At 41.9% G+C, this 27,132-nt stretch overlaps 1 protein-coding gene across 1 annotated transcript; it reads right to left on the bottom strand.

Moving 5' to 3' along the window:
* Positions 1-4,646: 4,646 nt before the first annotated feature.
* Positions 4,647-15,705, bottom strand: Hb (hunchback). The gene is made up of 4 exons (XM_011149595.2): positions 15,534-15,705; positions 9,381-9,523; positions 8,439-8,751; positions 4,647-6,724 (listed from the first exon to the last, which is right to left on the bottom strand). The coding sequence occupies exons 3-4, from the start codon at positions 8,657-8,659 to the stop codon at positions 4,786-4,788; spliced, it is 2,160 nt and encodes a 719-aa protein (XP_011147897.2). The 5' UTR covers positions 8,660-8,751; positions 9,381-9,523; positions 15,534-15,705; the 3' UTR covers positions 4,647-4,785.
* Between the last annotated feature and the right edge of the window lie 11,427 nt (positions 15,706-27,132).

The raw sequence follows: 27,132 nt of genomic DNA, 5'->3' as shown, positions 1-27,132 counted from the left end.
GCCGTACCGTGGATCACGAAATCCCGGACCTTGTCGTTGCCGATCACGGAGAGCGTCACATCGCCAGCCGAAATGGCGATATTCGCTGGCGAAAGAAGGATTTCTTCGCGTGAAGAATGTATATGCGACGTAATATTGTTAGTGAAATATTGTTATGTTGAAAAAATTTTTTTCATTTCCCTCAGAGTGAAATTTCAGTCGAAACGAAAGTGGACATTCACTCGAGACAGCAGTGAAAAATTTACGCAATTAACAGGAATTAATTTTGGCTAATAAGATAGCAAAAGTGCTGGGACTCGGAACTGCAAGAATAAATGTTTTCGTCTGATTGGTTAAGAATTTGCTACAAACCTCGTTGTCGAGGTTTGTAGCAAATTCTTCTTATACGAAATTAACGAGATTTTTCCTCTATTTTGTCCACTTCACGCGTTACTTTGTTTTTTTCTATTTACTTTTCTTTTTCTCTTTACGTTTTTACTTTTCTCTTTATATTTTATTTTACTTATTCTAGATTAAGAATCTTTTTTTAATCTTCTGGGTCAATATGCAAGTATTTCCGACGAGGAAACGTTGCGAAAAGTATCCCTTCAAATAAATTCATACCAAAAAGGGCTGAATAAATTCGTGCTAATGAAAAATTAACCAATTAGACGAAAACATTTATTCTTGCAGTTCCGAGTCCCAGCACTTTTGCTATCTTATTAGCCAAAATTAATTCCTGTTAATTGCGTAAATTTTTCACTGCTGTCTCGAGTGAATGTCCACTTTCGTTTCGACTGAAATTTCACTCTGAGGGAAATGAAAAAAATTTTTTCAACATAACACTAACAGTTTAAGAACCAATTAAAGAACCAGGTAAGAACTAGGAGGAAAAGAAAGTTTATAAATGAATCCTTGCATTAGTCAGCATTTTTCGTGAAATCTTACCTTGAGGAATGTGACCATCGTGATTCGTGCCTCGAATACGAATCCCACACTCAACTACATTTTGCACGATGCCGAACGTGAATTGATCTTCGCGCACCTTCCACGCCGCCAGCAACTCTCCCGCTGCACTTTGCAAATTTTTAGCCGTCTCGCAAGAATTCGCGCAAAAAATTTGCCAAGGTGAGCGCGTCGGTGAACGAGCGGTCGACGACGAGACGATCATATGTCGAAGCGAATATTCGCCGTTCGTTCACCGACTCGCGTTATCACAATTTCCGCACCGGAAAGCTTCAATACGTCTCCTTCGCTGCGATATATCTCGCGTACGACCGCTCCGATGTAATTGTTTAACATCGTCGTGAACGTCAGGCTCCCCGTGTTCTCATCCTGGATATATCTCGTGAACAATGCTGAGAAACCTGTTGCGTGAAAATGACATCTTGAATTAGCTTGAAGTAATCTTAATATTTTTAATTACTTTTAAATTCAAGGGGTGGAAGTTTCAAATATGATTCTTTATCAACTTAAACTGATCAATTAAATTGACCAATTTTTAGTCAATTTTTATGGTTATTCGTATTCTCGGTGAATTTCAAATTAACCTTGAAGCCTGAGGACAAAATACTTTTAGGATTCCCACCCGATTGCCATTCGACTGACCTGAAATATTCAGCAACAATAAAACAACGTAGAAACTCCGTGAGCTCTTATCAGACAAGACGATTCCGCGTATTATCTCGTCGGGAAGGAAAGTCGACATTAAATGGATCTGGTCGTCGACATCCTGCAGATCCAATGCCTGAAAAGTTAAAATTAAAAATGGAGAAAGATTGTTTTCTGAATGGAAAGTTGAAATTTAAAAATTCGCTAAAAGGAGACCGAAGGATTTGGGACTCTAACCTCTTTCAATGTAAATCTGTCCTTCTGGAAAATAGGACTGAACAGGTCCGGCACAAAAGTCTCGTCGGTTACCATTTTGTGTGCCATACTCGGGCAGGTGTGATTGCAATATGATTTTTTTTAACAAAATATATATCTGTATGATTGAAAGATATCGAGGATAATATGCATTCGTCTTCCAGAACCAACACCAACTGAATTTGTCAGTTGTTCGTTGCTTATTATCTGCCAATCACTTGGAGATACCTCTATATGTAACAAAACATCTAAAAACTGATTGTAAAATAGATTTAGCCTAACAAGCCGAGATAAAATTAACTTTTCAGGTCAACTTTTTCATAGGATAAGATTATCTTGAAGCTCTCTAAATTTACTGTAAAGTAAAATTAACTTTTATTAAGTTAATTTACTTATTATTTGCTCAAAAACATATCCATTTTAATTTACTCAAATTAACTTGATTGCTAAATTAATTTTATCGCATCTTCTTGATGTTCTTTCTTAATCTTAAAAGGGAAGAGAACAGTTAAAGGAATCTCAAGACTTTGTTTTTGATAATATACATTTATTTAATTTCAGAGATATCTGTGTTCGTTTGAGAATAGTAGTGATTTTGTTATTATTGATAAATCTCAGATCGATTTCAATTCGTACATGCATACCGATGCCGACGAATGCTCGGCATAAACGATCGCGCGTCGGATGCCAATGATTTATACCGAGGATTCCCAGCTTCATATTCAACGCGCAAGACACACTTGTGCATGTTTTTCGTTACAATTAACGTTCATGTATACAATTAATATACGCCAGTGTCCGCTGACGAATTCACCGTGAGGATCTTCGCGATTGACTGATCTGACAGATCGAGACGCCTGTTTGAATCAAGTTTGACGCTATCTGAATATCGAGCGTCGAATCGAAGCGACGAGTATGATGAACGGATCAACGATCGATCATTTATTCGATAATTGTCCGACAATTGCGAAAGAAACTATTTGTTGCCCGAGACGCATGTATGTGTGTAATAAAAATTATTGAAAAGAAAAGAAAGATAAAGATTATTAGTCAAACTTAATTATCTGCGACTCTCTCTCTCTCTCTCTCTCTCTCTCTCTCTCTCTTTCTCTTTCCTCTCTCTCTCTCTCTTTTTGTCGAAAAAGAGGGACGATTCTCAAACGACGAGTGTCGCATACAAATTTCTTCATTTAAATGGACTTCTCTATCTTTGAAAGGCATACTTATGTGGGGAAGAAATCGAATAATGAAAAATAAGATCGGCAAATAAATTTTTTTTACAAAGTAAGTCGAATCGAATTGGCGAAAACGAAGATTTGGAATTTTATTGTAAATGAGACAACTTACTAAATTTGTATGCAACGTCGCGAGCCGCAGAGAAGAGAACAATATATTAAAAATATATATTTATATATATATATATATATTAGATACTTTGTTTTTATATACTCTTTGTGCGCTCAATGTACAAAAATATAGAATATCTCTATCTAACTCTAACGTCCTCTGTCTCTTTCTCTCTCTCTCTCTTTCTCTCTAAAAAAAATATACATATATTCTCTATATACTTCACGTTCGCATCTCTGATTGCATTCTGATTAGCATCGAAAAAAAAGGAAAAAAGAGACTCATGCTCGACGTCGAAAGAACACCGACTCGCGAATATAAAAAATATTATTTATACGTCACCAACTATACGTCATGTCAAACCGTCAACGAAAGTGTTATTTGATGTAAAAGTGTAGTCCCAAATAAAAGGCATCTTACTCTCTCGGTGAGAGGTCCGTTGATATTCAAAGAGTTTATATATCCACTCTTTAAGACATTCGTTTCGGTGTCGTCGGCGTCGATTACGAAAGAATCAAAAACAAAAGGAAATTGAGATTAGATGCATCGAGGCGACGAAGAAAAAGAAAAGAAAAGGAAAGAAAAGAAAAGAAAACTGGAAAGTGAGACGAAGGAAGCAAAGAGTAAGAAACATAAAAGAAAAGGCAACTAAAAAGAAAAGAAAAAAACAAACGCATCGCGTGAGATTAATGTTGCACGCAAATCGGGAACGAGGATGTGATCATCCCCGCGAGCAAGAGACACATGTTGACGGCATGGAGAACGCATATCTTCGCTTATCTTTACGCATTTTTTTTTTTTACACACGGATCGCTCGCACGAGCGATCAACGGAGTACAAATCAATAAAATGTCACATCATACCTCGGAAAGAACGGACAAAAGTAAGATGTAAGTAAAATCGTCGGAAGAGTGAATACAAAAACACTTTTCCCTCCCTCCGTAATCGGGATGTATTTTTTGTTTGTATTCCGGTGATGCGCTAAGCGAGTGTCTGTCACCCCGTAACTAACTATCTGACCAATCAAACAAACTTCAAGCACTCCCTGGGCGTCCTTGTTTTGTCGATTAGTCGATTGTCAGTTAGTCGAGTTTCAGTTCTTCATCCACTTTTTCTTCCTCAAAATTCATATCTTTGACTAGGGCTTTGCGATGAAGAAACTCTTTGTTGCTGATTAATGTCTTTGGTTTGTTATTTTGTACATAACTATGCACTTGTACATGACATGTACTATGCACTCCTAGAAACAGAGAGAGAGAGGGAGAGAGAGAGAGAGAGAGAGAGAGAGAGAGAGAGAGAGAGAGGAAGAGAGAGAAAGAAGCGAGAAGATATAGAAAGAATTCTTTCTTCTTTCTTTCTTGCTTTCTCTCTTGCTTTCTCTCTCTCTCTCTCTCTCTCTCTCTCTCTCTCTCTCTCTCTCTCTCTCTCTCTCTCCCTCTCTCTCTCTCTCTCCCCCTCTCTCTCTCTCTCTCTCTCTCTTTCTCTCATTCTCCATCGCTTTCTCATTCTTTCCTGTACACACATACACACATACATACATTCCCACTTGTCCTCTCACAGCCTTCAGGTGTACAACACACAGATGCGAGCACCTCAGCACTGTCGGTGGTTGACACATTTCTTCTCGTAGATGTGCAAGTTGAACTTTGCCCTGTTGCCGTAAGACTTACCGCACATAACGCACGTGAAGGGCTCCGTGTCATCATGATAGCGCATATGTGCGATGTATATCTTTCGATCGGGATACGGTATATCGCAATACAAGCACACATAACGATCATGTTCGGCGGACGGTTCGCTGTGCGTTAGTGCGTCCTCGCACCTTTGGCTCGGTTCCGCAGCACCTGAAGCGTCGCATTCCGGAACAGACGAGATCTGCTGAGTCGACGCGATTGTGAGCGTAGTCGACGGACCTGAAGCGGCCATGAACGAGGTCGACGGGGTTGACGCGGCCATGGGCGAAGTCGACGGAGCCGACGCGGCCGGGAACGAGGTCGACGGAGCTGACGCGGCCGTGGGTGAGGTCGACTGGCAGAGTTTCTTCTCGTTCTGTATCTGCTCTTCGTCCGTGTCCTCCTCCTTCTCCACCACTCGATACTCCAGCTTTACTGCGACGCCCTTGCGCCTTCTGGTGCCGGCCACTCTCGGCGAGCTCGCCAGGTTCAGCGGCGCTTGCTGACATTGCAATTGCTGGTTGTTGCTACCGGTGGCTTCGTTCCTCAGCGAGCTTGAGGTCAAGTCCAACGGCACATTACCGGATTTGTTGAGCTGCTCGGCTGTGGAGGCTTCGAAAAACTCGGCCGCCGCGACGCTCGTTGCTGGAGTCCTCGCGACGGTCTGCTCTGCCGTGTCTCCGGTGTCCTGCTGTTCCACTTCGTCATTTGGCGCCGCCGTCGACGTCGTCTGCGTCGTATCACCGAGGACGAAGCCGTTCGGTAGCAGTTGCTGTGTCGCTATGTTCAACGTATTGAAGAAATGGTGGTGATATTGGTACGGATAAATAACCGTCTCCTGCTCAGCCTGATGGTCCTTCTGGGCCGTCAAGTTGGAATCCTTCCTGCGTGAGTTGAACATATCTGCAAATATGCCGAATGTGAACGGCGTGGACACGGACGTAGAATCCGTCGACGTCGACGGCAACGCCTGCGTTGACGTCAACGGTAAAGCCTGCGATGACTGCTGGGCATGATTGCTGTTGCTGTTGCTGCTATTGCTGCTATTGCTGCTGCTGCTGCTGCTGTTCTCTCCGTTGTTGACCACCGTCTGCGTGACGGTGCTTGCGCCACCGCTCGGTTCTTCCATCGCCGTCATCGTTGCCGTCGACGTCGATAACTTGTTGTTGTCGATAGTGTTGCTGTTGTTGTTGTTGTTGTTGTTGTTGTTGTTGTTGTTCTTCGGCCTCTGCTTAGGTCCTCGCCTCGTACCGTATACGTCGATCACTACTGGGCTCAGCGTGCCATCCGCGTTTAACACCGCCGCCGGCTGATGACGATACTTGCGCAGGTGCTGTTTCAACGTATGACAATATTTCGTGGCGTACTCGCAGTCTTTGCACCTGTATTGGTAGATGCTCGAGTGCGACTTCATGTGGCTGTTCAACATCGACTTGTTCACACATGTGTACGAGCACGTGGGGCACTTGTACGGCTTTGCGCCGGTGTGGTTCAGCAAATGGTACTCCAAGTGATGCTTGTACTCCGTGACGAACGGGCATTTGTAGCAGCTCATCAGCTTGCCCGGCTTGATATGGATCCGTATGTGGCCCCAATACTCAAGCTTCGTCACCGCCTTGAAGTCGCAGTTCTTGCACGGGAAGGTCTTCATTTTGCCCTGCGAATTTACGCGGGGCACCCGCACCCCCGGCTCATCGATGCAGCTATTGGTCTCATGGCTGTCGTTGTCCCTCGACGACAAGTCGCGGTTCTCCGAATCGTGGAGGTGCTTCAACTGCGCCAACGCCATGTTGATGATGTCCGAGCTGGTGTTGTTCCGGGACACGACGTGTTCGGTCAAATGCTGGACGATCTCGTCCCTGGAAGGAAAAAAGGCACGAGATCGTGTGAATGATTTCGCACGCGTTGCGTGAGTTGTCTTTAAATCAGAGCTGTTGAATTGAATCGAGAGCGCCTTACAGAAATTTATTATTCGCTGTAATAGATTGGCCGGTGATAATAAGCAATTTTATTACTCGTCATCATCGTCATCATCCAGCAACACTATAGCTCAGTGGGGTGAACCTTGGTCTGAGACCCTCTTTATATATCTCTTCAGGTCGTCTCTTCAACGTGCTCTCGGTCTATCCTGGGCCCTCACTCCCATACAAACAGTCTCACCTTCCTCGGTGAATTTTATTACTCGTATGAGTGATAAAATTATTCGTAAGATTAATAAATTTACTTATTGTCACTGGCCAATTTATTACAGTCAGTAATGAATTTCTGTTAGAGTGGCGAATGAGAGATATGATTTTTTAAAAATTAGTACTTGAGTTCTTCTGGAATATATTCTCTTGAAATGGAATAGGAGAAAAAAGTTATTAAAACCGAAGCTCAAACACAGGATCTGCTCGTTTACCGGGAAATTGTTTTGTTATTAAGCTACCGGGACCCACCCTAATCGATATACCCTGCTCTCTCTCTCTTTCTTCCTCTCTTATCTATTGATCAAGATGGTATTCCTTTAGTTAAGTCGTCTTTTATTTCAGTTCTTACAGAATTCCTTTTATTTGAACATGTACATTTGCGTTTGAAACTTCTTGTTAGCAATTTTATTTTACATTTACATTACATTACGTTTTATGTTTACATTGATAATCACTAAAACTTTAATCATTTTTTTTAATTCTTTCATATTGTGTCTGAATATACGTATATTCCGTAATTGTCGATTGTCCAATTAATCTGTTATATTTTGTATTTTGTACCTGTTGTATTTTGACTTGGCTGTATTATATTTTTTATATATTATCATTAATTGGGTGAGTGCAAAAATTTGAATGAGTTTTTCAAAGATGACTGAGTTTTATGGCAACAGTTACAAATATATAGATGTATAATATACCAAAGATGAGAGAAAACAATGGCAATTACTTGAACCAATAAAAAAATATAATTGTATTATAATAAAATTGCTTAGATTATTTTCCTATCACGAAATCCGTCCAACTTTTACTTCCACTTACTCAATATATCAGAATATCATGTAATAAATATATCGCAATATCATGTAATAAATAATTTCGAATTTTTCAGCTAAAACGAAACAATTCTACTCTTATATTATTATAATTTTACGAAACAATGTATACGGAAGATGGCAAAAAACTCCAAATCAAAATAATGCTTATATTGTCTCATTAAATTATAACGATGTAAAAATACAATCGTTTCATTTTACTTACTTGTGACAAATCCGTAATTATCTGTGTGATACAACTCAATAATTGAATCATAATTATATCAAGACATTATAATATATATCAATAAGATGAAAGAATGATTTGAAAGATCATTAGAAAGAGATCGGAGAATTTCAGTTTGAAATAAAGATTCAATTAATGTTTCATTGAAGTTTAATGTAAATTTTAATCATTAATCAATGGTGAACACTACCTCTTCCAAGTACCTGCAGGCATATTAGCAGAAATTGGAAGTAACATTTAAATTGTAAGATAACGATCGCATTGTCACGAAATGTGCGACAATCGTCTTAATTGCTACTCTTGTTTCGACGGATGATTGGCGTACCTATTGTTTGTGGTAAAGTCGCAAATCGAACATTTGTCTTGCAAGTTGCCAGTAGAAGGCCCCTCGCCTGGGTCATAATTCTCCACCATAGCGTTCAGCTGCGACTCAGATTCTTTGGACTGCGGGCTATTTTCTGTGCTAGTGCTCGGTGCAGGGCTCAAGTCTTGGTAAATGGTATTCTCAAACGACACTAAGGGATTATCCAAAACAGACGATCGCATGCTGTCGCTGTAGCAATCGCTGCTACAGCTGGAGCTGTGGTTAAGCGATGTTAAGTTACGGTCAGGCTTGTTGTTCCCCACGAAACATGTACCTGTGAAAACAGAGAATAAATTGGACAACTTCATTGAATCTCTTCTCTTCTCTTCTCGGAAGAAAGAATGTATATAAATGTATGAACGTCGCAGATCGTCGCAGAGCCGGCTGGGAATCAGGAATAAAAATGTTTGAGAAAAGAAAGGTGAAGGGATGATTGAATTTATCTTATTTCAAACTTGAAGAGATCTCCATTTCCCTTACGTCTTCTATTCTTGCGAGTACGTTCATTTTCTCGAAATATAATTTGCAGTGAAGTTTAATAATTTTTTATCATCGGTTTATTCTTTTTCCCTTTCTCTTCGTGATTTATTTTTTTCTTTATTTTAAAACACGTATTTCCACGTTCATCCGGCAACGTGAAGAGAGACAAGGAAGATTAAAACAAATGCTGAAGGGAGGAAGAATCTTTCGATACAGTCAGTCTCCGAGTAGTGCGGCTACTACTGTCGAAGTCGTAGCGACATTTTGTTTCGTTTCTGGCGCAGAGGGAGCAATTTGAAGGATGAGAAGGATAAAATATGTGATATACGCGGGGAGACTCGCAGAAAAATCTAGAGAAAGGGAGAAAGAGAGGGAGAGAGATTCAGGGGGTTCGAATCGGCGAGGGGTTGCGCGATTACTCACCACGATCCTATCACCCCAAACGGGCGTGGCTGAAGATGGAGTGGAGGTTCGTCTTGCTGTTTCTGTCGTTGTTGCTGTTGCTTCAGTGCTCGCATATAGAATTCCCTCGTACCGATCGAGCGTTTGCCTATCTTGCCGCGATCCTTAAAAATCACGAAAGATAGATTAGTCGTTGTTCGTGGAAAGAATGAACAATTTTGGAAATTTCATATCTACAACACGATCATCTCGAGTGCGCGGAAGACGCGTTTTGCTCCAGTTCTTTTTTTTCATTTCTCTGGCGATTCTTTGGAATTCCGTAATCCTAACTATACTTGTCACACTAATATTTTACTAGCAATTATAAATGAGGATAAACATCACCGAAAGTTACAATGGCACAGTCACGGAAATGAGTTAAAGCAAGGATGAATGGCATGAATATTTAGCATGAACGAAGGTAACAAGGGTAAAGAACCTGATTTCTGATTGGTGCGCTCTTTCCCGAGAGAAACTAGGTTACTTTTCTGTGTCCTTTTCTGTGAAAATACAAATTGGCTGTACATTTTGTACAAGGTCACTCCTTTCTTTTCTTCTTTACACTATAAAAATCTCAGCAGGATCACCCGGTAAGAATTTCTCTCATCTTATGAGAAACATTTTCCAAATATTTTTCATACCATTTTTCACCGTTTGAACGTATATGCAATCGTGCTCTGCTCATTACATCACATTCGAAATTAAGTATTGCACTAAAGGGAAAATATTTACCCGTAAGTAATTAATTAGAAGATAAGGATGAAAACCTGATGAAAAAATTAGTAAAAAGTAAATAATTAAATAGATAGATAAATAAGGAAAAATAAATAAATTTGTTTTTCCAAGCAACGATGTCTGAGCGACTCGATATCACACGTATCAATTGCATTGCGCAATTCGATATACAGTTCGATTCTCTAGAAGAATTACGCTTAAGACAATGAAAGACAATTGTACAAGGAAAACTCATTACTTTCTGCGGAACTAAGCCATCTTTTCGCCAAAAATAGAGCAAACTTTATTGTTATTCACAATAAAAATTTAGGAAAGGGCCATTTTCTTTATCTTCGCAGTTGTCGAGCTCGTAGTGAGATGCGTTAAATGATCACAAAGGAAGAAAAATCAGGAAGTGACAGAGAAATTCTGTGCGAATTTTGTACGAAATTCCGCTCTCGGTGAGAACAAAACTCAATTTTCTTTATATTATTGAATCAACGCAATGTTGATTTTTAAATAAGAGTTTTTAATACATCATTTCTCTCACGGTGGTTTCTCGTCAGGCGCGCGGGAAAATTCAGTTAATCGAATTTCCTATATTTTTATTCCCTTATGCAATGTTCAAGGACATTTTATCATACTGCATTCAAATGAAGCCAACGTCCTGTTCATTCAACACCCGGAATCGGCCGACCCCCAAATGACTGGCTATTAACTTCAATTTCTTGGGCTGCTCGCTGGTAAATAATATTGGGTCACGACAGAAGTATCAGGTGGATGGCCACGGAAGGAGGACGTCAACGAGAACGACTGACCTACCGTACAAAACTAAGCCCTCCCAGCGCTTCCCTTTCGAAAAGTGACGCGCCAGCTCGACGATGGGGTCGATGACCTGACGATTGTTGTGACAAACGGTTAGATTAATTCTCGTTACTTTCAGTCTCTGTTTCTTTCAGCCGAAGGAGAATTACGATCACCGCGCAAATTGTCGCCCTTCAACAAGATCATGCTTATTTCTTTCGTTGGAGATAGACCGACGAGAGCAGGGTAACATTCCAAGTGCTCATGGCTCAGGATTTGTGGCCGAATGACGAGTGAAAAACTAAGAAACATGGCGTGAAATCCGATTAATGAACCGCGAGGGTGCCAAGTGAGCGACACGGTAAAAAGGGTGCATTCAAATCTCCTTTTAGAATTTCTACCTGTCACTCTGAAGTCGTCAATCTTCTATGATCGAAAATCTTTCTTAATCCTTCCACGAATGAATGACGATTTTTTGAAAGATTTAAAAAAAAATGCCGACAGATCCCGATTCGAAGCGGAAGCGAATTTTTCGAATGAAAATGTTTTCTTAGCTAAAGAAGAATAAAACATTTTCTTAGTCAAAGAAGAGAAGCTTGTTACAAAAGCGTTGTTATTTGCTACTTTTATTATTTGTTCATTATTATTATCATCATTATCATTATTATTTACTACGCATTATTGGTTATTAATTATTGTTGTGGTATGAAAAGATAAAGAGGGAGAAAAACTCTTGAGCCATATATATAGAAGCAATAAAATTGTTATTATTATATAATTATTATAGTATAACTTTAAGTAAAATAATAGCAATAATAATGTATGTACAAGTCTAAAAGATGTCCACAGTCGAAAAGAATTATCCGTTGTTGCTGTCATCTATTGGATGTTACGAGGCTGCGACGAGCAATGTGACGGGAATAAGGCGATAACAGGGCAGTCGCTTCGACGAATCTCGATACATGAAAATTATTCGAGTTTCGCTTCACGAGAGAGATCGACGCTCCGTGATAAATAATTGCCCGTCCGTACAAATATTCTAGATTCGTTCTCGAATTCGCATTCGTCCATCGCAAGCGTCTCGACGATGCCGTCTTTATTCTTTCGTACGTGAATACGCGATCATTCATCGTCTTCAAAATGACCTGAACGAAGTCGAAGTAATTCCATATCGTGAAATTACGCAAACAAAATCACCCGATATATGTATATCTCTCTTTCTCTTTCTCGTTCTATCTATCACACGAATCTACACACTATTTGTATGAGGCGTATCAGCGAATAACGCGAATCGCAATTTCGTCTGAATATCAAAATAGCGATAATCCGCACGCGAATAACGAACGAGCGACGAAATGAACAACGACGATAAATGAATTCAAGATGTATCGAACGATGCTCCGACCATTTGTTTACATTTTTGTCTTCCCGTTGTGCGTACGTCTGATGAAGAATGTCGATTGTAACGGACGGTTTATCGGCGCCTCTTAACAAGCTCGCGATATAACGTAAAATCGTGACGAAAAGCATCAACAAAAGGAACAGCGGAAAAATTATCTTTTCCCCTTGTTTCTTTATGTTCCTTTTTATCTTTACCGCTTTCTTCTTGTTATCATCGTTACTTTTTTCGTTATCAACGCCATTAAATATAAAAAGATTGACGCATTCAATGGCCGATAACGATCTTTTTATCTTAGTGGTCTTCTTCGAGACATTTCGAAACGGATATCGACCTGCTCAACGAGACGTAAGTTCAATCTCCCTTTTCTAGAACAATCAAAAAATAATTTGCTTCGACGAAATGGTCGTTTCAAATGGTTCGTCGAAATGGTCGTTTCAAACGTACTCAAATGGTCGTTTAATTGTAATCTCATCTTTCTTCACTTGAAAAATCGGAAAAATAGCGGACTTCGCGTAATAGGAAATATTTGAAACAACTTGTCCACGGCGACAACGACTCGACGACGACGTTTCACGAGTGACCGTTTGCCCGCTCCTTTGGAATTTCGTTATCGGCGAATTCTAATTGAAACTGCTCCCGGTAAAGCTCGTGACGACGACGACGACGAAGACTTGCGGTGTTTCGAAATTCCGAGCAAGACACGCGCCAGGATCATGACAATAAATAGAAAAAAATATACGACAAATGGAAAGATACACAAGTGGAAATTTCGATCGCGGCAGATCGGCCGAAACGCTTTATTACGCGTTGGGCGGAATAAAACGGGCGAGATGCGAACGAGAGCCCGAATATCCTTGCGGCATGAATGAACCGGATAAGCTTCACGAATATCGGCAAATCGACGATTATCGGCGAATCTGAGCGGGATGGAGCGAAAATCGCCAAATAACACGACGAAACGCCTTCGCGCGGATTTCGATCGCGAGTTCGATCAAAATCAGTCGGACGAACTTTTCATTTCTCCTGAAGAAAATACGAAGTATCCTCGCCAATAACAATAATGACAATAATATTGAGCTGCGTGTACGCGTCGCATGTATCGTAAGCGCGGCTCCTCGCTTGATTCATGCTCACACAACGAGGAGAAGTGCCTGATTTTGCGCGTAATTCGCAAAATACGACGAAAGTAATTGATCGACCGGCCGGATTTATGCGCGAAAGAAGCGATTCTTCTTTTTCATGAGAAGACGGGGGGGATAACCCTCAAAAAAGTCAAAGAATCGCTGGGAGCTGTCGAAGCCATATTAAAATGATGTTTGATTCGTGTCCTCCTTCCTTACTGCTTTTCTCGAAATACAGATGTGTTAGTTTGAGTTAAATTTATCACAATTTGGAACTTTTATTTCTTCATCTGTGCAGTTTTGTGTATTTTCGTAAGTTAAAGGGATACAATTCGGAGGCAAATGCAGCCGTGAAAACAAAATCCAATACAGTAGTCCTCGTAGAGATACTCGGAAACTTACGACAAGGGAATTTGCGGAAGAGCGAGAGGAGGGAAGATGATTAGCGGAAGAGGGTGTCGGGCGGGATTCGAGGGTGAGTTCACCCTCTTATCTCCCGGTTAGCTCGCCGAGAGAACTCGCATGAGCGCGATAATGAGAAAATCGCGCGTCTCTCTGTACTGAATTAAACGTTCGATCACTCTTCGTTCCTCCATCGTTTTGGTTCTTCTCACCGCGGTAACTTGAAGGAAGGCAGACCTGAAGGGAGAAGCGAGAAACTTGACGATGATTATGACAAAGCTCACATTCGTAGCTGCAAATAGTCGCGCAGTTCGCCGCGTAAACAAGCGTTACGGAGCGTCCGGACGTTCGGAACTCGCGCGCTCCATGAATCGCCGATAAGACGGCACATCCATAAAACATTTTTGTCCTTGAGATTTTTGCATTCTCGTTGAACGATAATCCATGTCCGGAATCTCAGCTGAGCAAAGTAATCGACAAGTCACCGATCAAAATGAATCAATCGTCATTATGTGTAGTAATAATACTAATAACATTCCTTAACGGGAATCATTATTATTATTACTGCATATAGTTATTATTATTGTTGTTGTTGTTATTTATGTTACATTAATTGCAAATAATTTAATCGGTTGAAATAGTTATGATCTGTGATGACAATTTACTTGCTTGACAATTTACTTGATGTTAACGGAAATTACAATCGATTGACATTTAACACTCTCTCATATGTTATAGCTCCGTAATCGATGAGAATTCCCAAATTTCGACTATAACGGCTCGGGAATATTTGCAAAACGATTGAGCGTTATCGGACGTGGACATTCCATCGGTATCTCGAGCGGATTCGCCAAGTTCGTCGTCAAGATTGCGAGCGAAATCCGAACTCTCGGATTTCTCCGCTTCTCCGTTCGTCCCATCATCGTTGTTATCATCGAAAATCATCGTTGTTACCGCGCACTGAGAGATCACCGCGAGCGGGCAACGGTCTCAAGGCCCGAAGGCCGAAAGCGCGGGGTTTCGAGGAAGTTTCGAGATGGGGAAAAAAATTCAAAACCGCGCTCCGCACAAACAGATAGCTTCGAAAACAGAATCGTCGCTTCAGTAACACAAAGTCCTGGTATTTATCAACGGCTGCCGCAAATACGCGAAGAATGCCGCCGCCGCCGCCGCCGCCCCTTCCCCTCGTGCCGTTCGGCAAAATGTCTCTCGCTGGTCGGGAAATTAGGAGGAGCAAAATTGAAAGGAAACTCCGTGTTTGGCAGTGGAAAATAGTGCGATCTGGAAAATTCGTAATCGGGACCGAACCTCGTCAACCTCGACACGATCGGACAAATTTGTTATCAGGCATGCTGAGAAGCGCGTGAGTCTCCATTGAGGAGAACCAATCGCGGACGTCTTCGATCAGCTGCTGAACGAAGACGCTCTCAAGAACGATCACGTCACGACTATAATAATCAATAAAGTAATAAAAAGAATGACAGATCGAACGAAGGTAACGAAAAAAAAAAAAAAACAGAAGAAAACCGCGCGAAGCTCGAAGCGGCAATTCGAGTGAGTTTTTCTTCTCTGTCAACGAACCGTGCCGTGAGACTCCGCTTCCCGGAGGAGCCGGAAAATTCGCGCTTTGCCGGCTCAACTCATCCAGCCAATTTCAGTCTCGTATAATTCAATGATGAATGTGCAATTTACCTAACGTATGACAACTGCCATCTCTGTCAGCATTGTTCCGATCTCGCCGGGAATTCCTTCAAAAGCTCGGCGATGACCCTTCTTCAGGTGAGATCCTCGTCTTTCACTTTTCTTCTTTAACTTCCCTCTCCCTCTCTCTCTCTCTCTCTCTCACTCTTTCCAGATCGATCTTCGTTTCTCTCTCTCTCTCTCTCTCTCTCTCTCTCTCTCTCTCTCTCTCTCTCTCTCTCTCTCTTTCTCTCTCTCTTGTGTCGATTTGTATCTCGACGAAGACAGATAAAAAGCAAAACCAAGTGTCTTTGCGTGGGACAGCGTTGATTACGTTAACAATCCGCGTAAGACAGACGACGCGATCGAATTACGATATGAACGATATGTTATACACGCCGCTATACGATCGGTATACGCGAAAAGAAAGAGGAATATATATATATATATATTTTTTTGTTATATATATATATATCTAAGTACATGTATACAAGCGCAAGATACGACGAATACGGCGATCTACGCGAGTGCTCCACATCGACTGACACAGCATCCGCTTTAGGTCCCAAAGTATTGGAACAGACTACTGAATACTGAATTCGAAGGGGCAGCTACACCATCTCTACTTCCCGGCCAGAGGCCAGCCCTAGTCTTCTGTCCAATGGCAGGGCTATCGTTCGCATTCATAGATGTTGCCGTAGCTCGCACGGCCCCTCTCCCCAACGTTTCTTGCCAACCCCCGGGTTTATTCTGATTCTCTCACTCATTCGCTCGTTCTCCCGTTCCCGCGGAGACGTAGCCAGTCGCTCTCGCCTGAGAGAGAACTCACCCCTGTTATCGCACGCGTCTCCTATCAGCTGAACGTCGTCATCCCTTATGCCGCGCCGCCGCGCCGCGCCGCGCCGCGCCGGTCGCGATTCGCGATGTGAGCTGCCGCAGTTTCCTGTTATGGGGCTTCCGTTATATTCGTATTTCTTCTTCACTCGTACGTTTTACTTTTTTTGATCTTTTGTTTTTGTTAATCTTTTTCCAACGAGCCCCAGGCTCTTCTTCTTCCTCGGGAACCGTGTGATGTGAAAGCACGTACAAAAATCTTATCCGCTTTATTCTTCTGCCGACGCATAGTAGCCGACGAAAGCGAGAGACGTTATTCATTCATCAATTATGCTTAATTGAAGTAAGCGCAAGGACACTTATTTAATTTCCCGGAAATTTTCCGCGTTACCGCGGCTCTGTCCAATCAGGACGGCCCTTAGGCTCAGCCGAGGGCCTTTTCCCCACCCTCGTTCAGCGAGCGTGTAATCTACGTTTATACCGCGCGCAGTAATGGAGAACTTCCTTTTTCTGTCCAACTAGGTATGTTTTCACTCCTACGTCCCGACAGCCGTACCCTTTCCCGAAAAGCTCCCTAGCCAGACAGATTAGAAAGGCAGAAAGGATCTATCGAGAGACGCGAGATATTTTAGCTTCTTCTAAAACAGGAACGCGCTCATTTTCACGAGTTTGTATGCGAGCGTTATGTGCGTAAGGCGCGAGTATTCCACTGAAAACTTCAATCAATTTGAGAAGAGGAACCGCGGGATGACCACGGTTAGTGCAGCACTTTCGCTACTATAGTGGTCTGTTCTTTTCAGCTGCACTACTGAACTGGTGCAATAAGTTAAAGTGAGAAAAAATATAGTTGTCTCATTCTAACTTATTGCACTAGTTCCGCAGTGCAGCTGAAAAGAACAGACCAAGGTTATAGGTGTGCCGCGCACCGATCTCTCGCCGAAGATCAGGGTTACATGTGCGTGGCACGTTATATACTTGTCTATTAAACGCATTCGATGTAAAATGCATTTTTGCACCTCGGAATCTGGGAAAATTCGATTTTATTCGATTTTAGCAGAACTACGACACATTTTTACGCAAAAATGCAATTAGAGCTTTTGACAGCAAAGCACACGATACAAAATTTCATTCCCAGAGTTTTGGTCACTTTCGACCGACAGCATTTTGAATTTCTCACGAAGCAAAAAGGTCATACTTCGCCTTTGCGCGAGCGGTTAAGGCACAAAGCGCTATTTCTGCGAAATTCGTGTGCAAAAAAATTTGTTGCTGTCTGCGGGATCTGGTTTTTGCTATCAGTTTTTCTCATAGAGTCCATTAAAAACGGAAAGATGAGAGCAATATGCGCGCAGAGCAATAGGATCGAAGGCATTAGAAAGTGAACCCATGCAACTCCTTTCTAGCATACTGTCTCGTTTGTATTTTGTGCCTTTTTGGACTACCCTTTGCACTAAACGCGTGTAGCATGACGTGTAAAATTTCGCAAGAATAATGTTTACCGAATGTTACAGTTTCGTTTGATTAATGAACGTTTTGCTCGTAAAAATGGTCGTAAAAATCATAGCGTACAGTAGATCCGCGTCAGGTCAACATATTTCGGTACAACACATACAGGATGTAACCGTAACGTGAATATTTATTGAGCCCACTGCGGACATTTTACGACATTTTCGCAAAACAACTGCCGAAAAATAACGGAACAAATTTTTTACTTGTTATTAACAATGGGACTTTCAACTGTAATAGGCATAAGTTTATTCGCATGCTGAATATACGCTCTCAAAATTTCAGTCAAAGCGGCGATTTGACAAAGTGGTTCCAACGTTGCTTGCGATAATTCGCTTATGGCTATGTATTGCATTAGAAATGTATTTTTAGCACAGTGTGAAGACTAAAAGAGAAACTTTGACTTCAGTGTGCGACAATTTTTCGCTTTGGTAACGAAACATATCCCGACCGAAGAAAACAATGATATTCATTATCAACAATATATTACTCGTCGAAAATTCTGCCTGCGATACCATCTTATTTTAAAAGTAGTGACAATGACATGATAACAATCGATGTTATGGCGTCGTAATCATTTTTACATTGAATTTTATTTACGTTTACTTCTCTGTTGTGTAAAATTGTTATCATTATCGTTAATATGTAATTTCTATTTCGGCATTTTGCAATTTGCAATTGCGAGCAGTGTTGGAAATTGATTAGTTAAAAAATCTTAGTTGGCTGAAATAATCGGCAAATTAATAATTAAAATAAATCAATCGCCATAATTAATACGATTACGAATAATTGGATCGATTTGTAAAATTAATTACTGATCAATGTGTAATCAATCAGATCAAAGTAATCGATTAAAACAATCCTTGCATGTAACCACGATTTACTCGATGTTGCTTTTAATTGATTCAGTCAATCAAAATTTTTCAATCAGTCAATATGCATTACTCACCGCGAACCACATTTCCCACAGGGGTCTTTTTTTACAAATATCATTTTCTGCTAGACAATAACGGTTTAGTAAGTCTTATCCCGTTACCTCACATGAATAAACTTTGAGCCACGCGCATATTCGAGTACCTGTTGAGGACCTTATCTTCCCTTCTTCTGACCGTCGAACACTCGTCACGATCGTGAATAAATTTGTAACCATTATCACCTATTTTATAACAATACATCGATAATTGTGCAAGCTTTTGTTACCAAAACACTTGTAAAGATATTTCCAACGCTTGTAAAAAAGTTTCATGGGTGAAAAATCAGGATTTAGGTCCGCTCACACAAAGGACTCGATAGCAACTTGATAATTGTAGTTAGAGGGCGCGTGTGCCAACTAGATACATCCCACAAGATCCTTCAAGAAGTATCGTCTATTTTACGCCGGTGTCATAAAAAAAGAAAACAGAAGGTTCGTGTTACGTTAAAAAACATGCAATGGTGTTCAACACCTTTCAAAGGTGTGAAAATGATGTCGACTGACTGGTGTCAGCACCATCTTAATGGATTATTGACCGGGACCTTTAGTTGTAACAAACGTTAAGTGTTATTTTTAAATTGTACATTCTTCTGATTTCAACTTCCGTTCAACTTCGTTCTAGAAGTTCGTCTACTTATTTATACATACAAAAATATACAGTATATTGCTATTATTAAAAAATTATTTAAGAGATATAAAAAATACATACTTTTTTATACGGACTTAAAACAAGATAGGGAATATCTTTCTTTTACATTAAATTTAATATATCAGAAACTCACAAAGATTTGTCGAATTTTCAGCTATACATATTTTTTTTTTTATTTTTTAAGACAGTATTTCTTTTCTTTGTTTTGTTGGAAAATTTCCTTATTCAGCCAGTGAAATCATCGGCGATTCAACGAACATTTCGCAAGCTTATACAATTCAAGATCAGTATTTATAATTGCGAATTGTTTACAATCTTCGATTGATGGTATAATTCATTACAGATTATATAATCAGCGATTCTGTTGAAAAATTTTTAACTTTGTTTTCTCTTTTCCTTCTCTTTTATTATCTTTTTGACAATTTTTACAAATCATATCTTCTTATTTTTCTTCCCTAAATAGATTTGTTCATTCATTTAAACAAACACACATCCACAAACATATTTCTGAGAAGGAAATCCTTTCTTTCGAAAGGCAGTCAATGCTTCGTACTCGTGCTCAGAATATGAAACGAACTGCATATTTTCATCCCGACAGCGCGATCTTTTTTTCCACGAATGCAAAAGGATCACTGGAGGAAAGAAGAACGATGCTACATCATCGCTCAGGGACGTGCATTCTAGGGACAATGAAACATATTTTTCTGTGTAACCTTGAGAGCTCGTGCGGGGGTGCGAAAGGGGTCAGATGGCGGCAGCTGTTTAAACGTAGCTACTATTCCCCTTTCCACTGCTCAGGTATGAAGAATGAGTTGCCCGCTTCCTGCAGATTTTCTCCCAGTCAATCACAAGGCCATATGCAAACATCGTTACAAAATATCTGTCCCTTGTAGCTGTACTTTTTGGACTGTAATCCTTGTAACCTTTCCTTTTTCTTCTCTCTGATAAGACAAGCGTCGGAAATACCGTATCTACCTCGTTCATTGTAAGGATAAGGTAAACAAGGTAACTTAAGTACTTAAAAAGAAGAGCAAATGAGAACGAATTCGTCCTGTTCGGCTGGAAAAACGAATGCAATTTTCACGACTGTCCGACGACCGGTTGAAAAATGAAATAGAAGTCCGAAGATACTCTGACGACGACGAAAATGAATCACACGTAGCGTCACAAGTTCCTTCTTTATTCTCCTTTTTACTCGCGACAGGACCTCTTTGGCAGAATCAGTGCACGTCGTTCTCCGTCGTGTCCTGTCCTCGTCATCGAGACTTGTCTATTATACGTACGACCTTCGTAAAAAATAATGATCACTGGTCGCCACATTGTCGTCGCATCGTCGTATCTGATAGTAACCATTTTCTTATCCTTTTTTTCTCAACTATGGAACATTATATTTTCTCCGATGTCGTGTTTCTCTCTTTCTCTCTCGCGTCATAGTCTCGAGACTGCGTTCCGTCCCCTTTCGGGCCATTGGCGGAAAAATGTGAATGATCTGTCGCTTAGGCAAAAATTTATTCGACCGCGAGGTCGCTGAAACTTTTTCGAGGAGAATCGGGGGGATTCTCCCTCCACAGAAAAAAGCGGAACGATAGCCGCTGATGTTGTGTTCCGGGGGATGCAGCGCGCGAGAAGGGGGGAACATCGTCGGCCCTTCGTCGCGCAGGCTGCAGCGCACAAATGGCGCCTTTCTCGCTAAGGACAAACAACTGACAGCTGACCCACGCTCGTGCTGGGTTGACCCATACTTATGGTTCATCTGCTAACATCACCCTGGACGCGACTCGTTCGTTCGTTTTTCCGCGTTTCCCGAGTTTTTAACGGGCGAGGCCGCGCGCCTGAGCTCACCGGACTTCTCCGGGATTGATCGGGATCGCCCATCGGAATCGGCCATTATACACGGGCGTCGGTCGCTTTAATGAGGGCCTCGTTATGGGCCCGAGAAGAATGAACGGTTCCGATCAACTCTCGACAGCTGTCTGATAGAGATTCGCACGACGACGTGTCAATTGCTGCAGTTCTCTCTTTCTCTCTTTCTTTTTTTCTTTCTTTCTTTCTCTAACATTTACATTGTGCTTTATGTATAACTTAATTTTTGTAATTATTATTTTCGTAATCGCTGTATGTTTGCGAGAGTAAGGAAGAGAGTAAGGATAATTATAAGCACTACTTATTCGCTCTCTCCCCGAGTAGAAAAATTAATAGGGCTCTAGTAAGGACTTGATTATTTCTGCCCTGACATTAATCGGGCCCTAGTAGGGACAAAAAGACAAGGGCCCTACAAGATTTGTAACAAATGGTTTAACGGGTCCTTATGACAATATTATATAATAATTATATAATAAGGCAATATTAATAGGTGATCCTTATGAGGAAATATTTTTATTATTGCTTGAGTAAAAATATTCGTTCTTTTCATTCCAAGAAATTTTGACTGTAATTTCTTTATTTCTTTATAACTTTGTTAGTATGCAACAAGAATCTTTTATCTTAAAAATATAGCATACTTTACAATAAAATATAGCATTCTTTACACATAAAAATCCTGCTGCTGTTTTTATTAAAATATGCTCTATTTCAAAACGAAGGCAATACTAGAAAAATCTTTGGAAAAGACTAATGAATATGGCAACTAATAAAATTAATAAAATTTGTTTTTAATTGTAGTATAATTAAAAAATCTGTAAAAGAACCAAATAGAGCGTATCTACTAAAACAATACTAAACTATGGCAGTTCTATCACACGCTTCAGATCTTATTAATTTTCTATAACAAAACTTGATTTTGTATATCTAAAGCATCATTAAAAGATCCTTCTATCGCCCATTTCAGTATTTTATGCTAAAGCGTTAAATCCGTAGAATCTAAGACATTCCTAAAAATATCCTTCTAAAACTCTTCTCGGGCTCTTTTCTTTATCAAAGCCTTATTTCGTAAAATCTAAGATATTCTTAAAAGATCCATTTCGAGGCCTGATTTGATAATAATGAGGCATTCCTTTTCAGAAGGGCATTTTATTTCCAGCCTTATCGGGGTCTTATGCTTCTTAAGGATGGCTCTAACAATTTTTTACTCAGGTCATTATATATCTCTCTCTCTCCCTCTTTCTCTCTCTCTCTCTCTTCCAAAGTTGCTCACCTATGACAATTCGCGCATCGCTGAAAATTTCGCGAATCATCGGTCACTTCGTTCCATATTATACGCGAGAATGATTTTTAATACGTGATATTAAGATTGGGACGCACGTCTGAGATTATCGTCAGATCTCCACTTTTAATCTTCGCGCTTTTATTGATTCCTCGTGTTTCAGTCGAAATGTCAAAAGGAGAAAGGAAACAGGAAAAAATGAATAAACAGGAAACGATTTTTTTAAGACGGGAAGAAAGAGCGGCGAACGCGAGACGTCGCCACGAGTGATAATTCGGTGGTCAATTCTGTCGATGGCTACTGCGAAATGGATTTTTTCTTTTCTCTGCTAACCCTCCCCTTGGTCCCCTCGTTCCCTTCGCTCATCCTCTTCGCGTTCACCGCTGTCCTAGACCTAGCGAAGGATTGAAGGGCTCTCGATATTCAGTGGCCGAATTCATTCGTCGTCCTAGCCACAATTCCAGAGCCCGTTTCTTTCGGCCTCCTCTCGCCTTTCTCAGCCCTCGACCTTTCTTTCCTTTTCCCCTCTCTCTTCTCTCCTCTCTTTGCTCCCTCCCCCCGCCAATCGGCTTTTTATACTTCCTGATGGAAAAGAAAAACGGTAGGTCCTGTTGTCCATTTCTCTCTCCCTCTCGATCTCTCACTTCTTTCGCTTCCCGATTCCTGCGTGCTTTTTGTGTGTGAGTGCGCGCGCACGCGTGCCACGACTCACCTCGCACATAATGAAACGCACACGTGGATACTTAGCGGTCCGTTGGGGCGCGGACAGGATGACCGCCGCGTGTGATCAGCGAGGGAAGAGTGGAGCAGGGAAGGGAAGCAGAAAAAGCAGAGAAAAAACGACGCGACGCGTTTCCCGCAACAGGTTTGTAAAAAATCCGTTGATCCGCGCGGAGATTAGTAGCGATCGAAAGAAGAAGGTTTGCAAGAAATTAAAAAAAAAACAAGAAGAAATTAAAGAGAAGGACGCGTCACGCGCGCGTTATAAAGAAGGGAAAAGATTCCAATCATTTTACAATCTTCCTTCGCTATATTCAATTTTATCGGCGTTTTCGTGCGTCTACATTAATTTCCATCGCTCACGACTTGTTAAGTTTAATTAATAACAAGACGCGTATTCGTGCAACGTGCTAACATTTCGTCCGCTCGCAACGATCTGTCTCGACGCGAGGCAGATGAAGTTGTTCGAGATTGAATATTATTTTTTATTTATTTTTTCATTGCTTCCTTCTTTTTGGAGAATTCTAATCGCGGCTCAAGCTCGTGCCGATCGGGATTCTCTTGATCCCAGATTTTCAGGATCCCTTGCCTATTCATTCTCCACTTCTTCTTCCCTCCCTCTTTCTCTCCCTCTCTCTCTTTCTATCGCACTTTTCGGTCCCCTTTTAGGATTTGACCAAATCGACCGTTTGGTCGTAACGAGCGGATATAATGTCCAGTAGTGTCCACCGCTGCAACCGGTGTATTTGACACACGTACATACATCTACACAATGCGTTTCAATTGGAAGCGGCAGCACGCGGATGCGACACGCACAATGCGCACACGCGGCAAAATCTTCGCGAGAAGTTAGAACGTTGCGTACGACGCGATAGAATCGTAGAACGAGGCCACAATGTTAATTCTACGAAGGCGACGGATCTTATATGTATATATATATATATATATATATTGGAATAAAAAAATAAAATATTCTTCCGGATAAAAAAAATATACTCGAAACTCGATTATGTAATCCACAATAATTCAAGATTCTTTAAAAGATTACTTATGTTAATTACATTCGAATAAACGGGAAGCAGTTCCTTTATCTTCGGACTTGATTGACGAAAACCAGAACTCTATGTTTTATCTGTTCAATTATTCTTTTACTATTTGCTACCGTTCTAATTTGCTCCATTCATTACTCGATTATTGCTTGTCATGCTGCTGTATTCGAGGCTATTTTATCCTGTATTACCATTTTATTATTTATTATTAAGAAAAACGCTAACAAATCGATGGCTCGATCTCGATACTCGAGGACGTTGGAAGGATCTCGGGAATGGACAATAGCGACTAAGCGGCGCGTGGACGACGCGACCTCCGCGTCCAGCGCGCTCTCGTGTTTCGCGATGGGCGCGGGATCGGGGCACGTGGTCACGGGGTGCGATCGGGGGTCGTCCGTTCGCACCGGTGGTGGTGGTGGCAGTAGTCCGCTGCGAATTCCGCATTCTGGGGCCGAGGATCGGTTACGAGCGACGGCAGACGCTGGCCTGGCGAATGAGTGCCGTTGCGAGCCGCACTCGTAACCTGATAAATAAGAAGTCCGGGGGTCACGCTGCCACGAGAGGGGTCAGCTATTGAACAATACTGGGTGCGCGGCCTTTTCACCCCCGGGGTTAATATGCGGGCGACTAAACATCGGCGGCCGGACAATGCGAGATTTATAGATCGGCGCATACGCGACCATTGTCCACCCCGATCCCCGCCGTTCGAGAGATAGGAGGGGCCACGGGGGAGAGGGGGAGATTTTGGAAAAACGACCGGACAGCCGTCGTCGCGCGGCGCGCCCGAGAAACGATGAGAATACCGGGGAAAATCGCATTTTCGAACCCCGGAAAATTTCACCGTCTAATCTCCGGCTATCTGCGCCCCTCGCGTCCTTCACCATCCTTCCCTCATTCTCTCCTCTTCTCTCTTTTTCTTTTCGCTTGCAGCCTCCGCTTTTCAGCTTCCGCTCCCTCTTGTTCTCCCCCGCTATTCCCGCGGTAATGATCGCAGGGGGTAAATGACGAACTCGCATTCGCGAAGTGTGGTATTCGACGAGACAACATTCACGCGAAAGAACCTCCCCTCCCAACCTCCCGCCATTTTCGCCGCTCCAGTTTCCACGGGAGTTCTCTTTTATCCCCGACTTTTATCATATCACACGCGAACGATAACGATAACGAACGATGTAATTCTCAAACGTTTTCCATCGTCTCTCAATAAAGCAAGGAAAATTAATATCAATAATTAATATTATTGATCATATCGCCATATATCGGCATTGATATATTATGTAAATATCAATAAAATAAATTTTAACCTTGTACTTACCTGTTGTTGTTATATATTATTGTTATCATCCCTTCAAGTCAAAAAGTGCTAATACGCGTGTTAATATACATGTCGCCGCAACGACTTTTTTCCTCGTGCTCTTTCCATGTACTCCACGTAATCGGATTCGGCCTCGCGGAAGCCGGACCCCACGTCCGATCGTTTTCATTTATAGGCTTTTTTCTGTATCGGCTGGCCAGGGGTGACTCGGTCCTGGCCGTGGGGGCTCCCGCTGCACGCACCTTTTCTCTCCCTCTCTCTCTTTCTCCTCCCTCTCTCTCTCTCTCTCTCTCTCTCTCTCTCTCTCTCTCTCTCTCTCTGCGAATCCCCGATTCACAGGGGTTCGTCAAGACGGGCAGAAGAAAAAGGAGAAGTTGGCGGTGGAGAAGGGAGGAGGTAGGTCACGGGGTGACCGAGGCGCACGCGTTAATTCTATCTATTTTTCAAGCGTCGTGTGCCACCCCAGCCGGGACTTTTTTTTCCCGTTGTCCCGCTGCAGAGTCTCTCCTCGTCTCTTCTCCTCCTCCTTCGCCCCTTCCCTCCTCTTCTTCTTTTACTCGGGCTCCCTTCCTTCTTCGGGCTCCTGTCTCTTTCCTTTTTTTTTCGGCGTCTGCCGAGAACGTAGACACACGATACCGAGTACTAACGAAAGCACGCGTCGAAAAAGGGAGGCTGAGGGAGAGGGAGAGAGAGATTTCCGCTTTTCCGCTTCAGCTGCGTGCCGCCTTACTCTATTTATAGTAATAGTAACGCGTATGTATTTCAGGGTTCTTTATTTAAGAGGGGAGGGGGGCGAGAGGGTTTCCGAACACGGAACCGCGCGGGGTAAATTTTTCCTCGTGGAGGAGAAAAGAGATGAGAGAGAGAGAGAGTGAGAGAGAGAGAGAGAGAGAGAGGGAGAGAGAGAGAGAGAGAAAGCTATGGCGGGTACCGCACGGCACGCGTTTGCACCGTGCGTCGTGTCTCGACGTTTTAACACGACGAGAACACAATCGTCAAATGGCAGAGGAACGAGGAAGTAAGAGCGATGGAGGAAAGCCGGGAATTTATCCTTTCGGACGCGTCGGGCAGAGGCGATCGTCTTTTTTTCTTTCCTTTTTTATCGGCACGAGCTATAACAATATCGAGCTAATTTGAGTTTAATATTCAGTCGACGCCGTCCTCATCCTTCCAGCTTCATGTGCGAGCTCGCTTTTCGAGAAGTCACCCTTGCCAGGGCAGACGGCTTTCCGCCGGGTTTTTGCTGATCATCGTCTCGTGATTGAAAATACCGTTTAAATGGAAGGGCCCGACAAAGGGACCCTAGAAACGGCGCGCATTAAGAATATATTTTAATGCACTGGATCCACCTTTTCTCTACCCTGTGCTGCCAGCGAGAGGGCGGAGAGACGATGCGCGCCGATGCGACAGCGGGAAAAAATACGGAAAA

Source organism: Harpegnathos saltator, unplaced genomic scaffold (assembly GCF_003227715.2).
Source record: "Harpegnathos saltator strain DR-91 unplaced genomic scaffold, Hsal_v8.6 scaffold295, whole genome shotgun sequence".
Classification (NCBI taxonomy): Eukaryota; Metazoa; Arthropoda; class Insecta; order Hymenoptera; family Formicidae; genus Harpegnathos; species Harpegnathos saltator.
The sequence above is the reverse complement of the archived record's forward strand: the minus strand, read 5'-3'. Positions and strand labels throughout refer to the sequence as shown.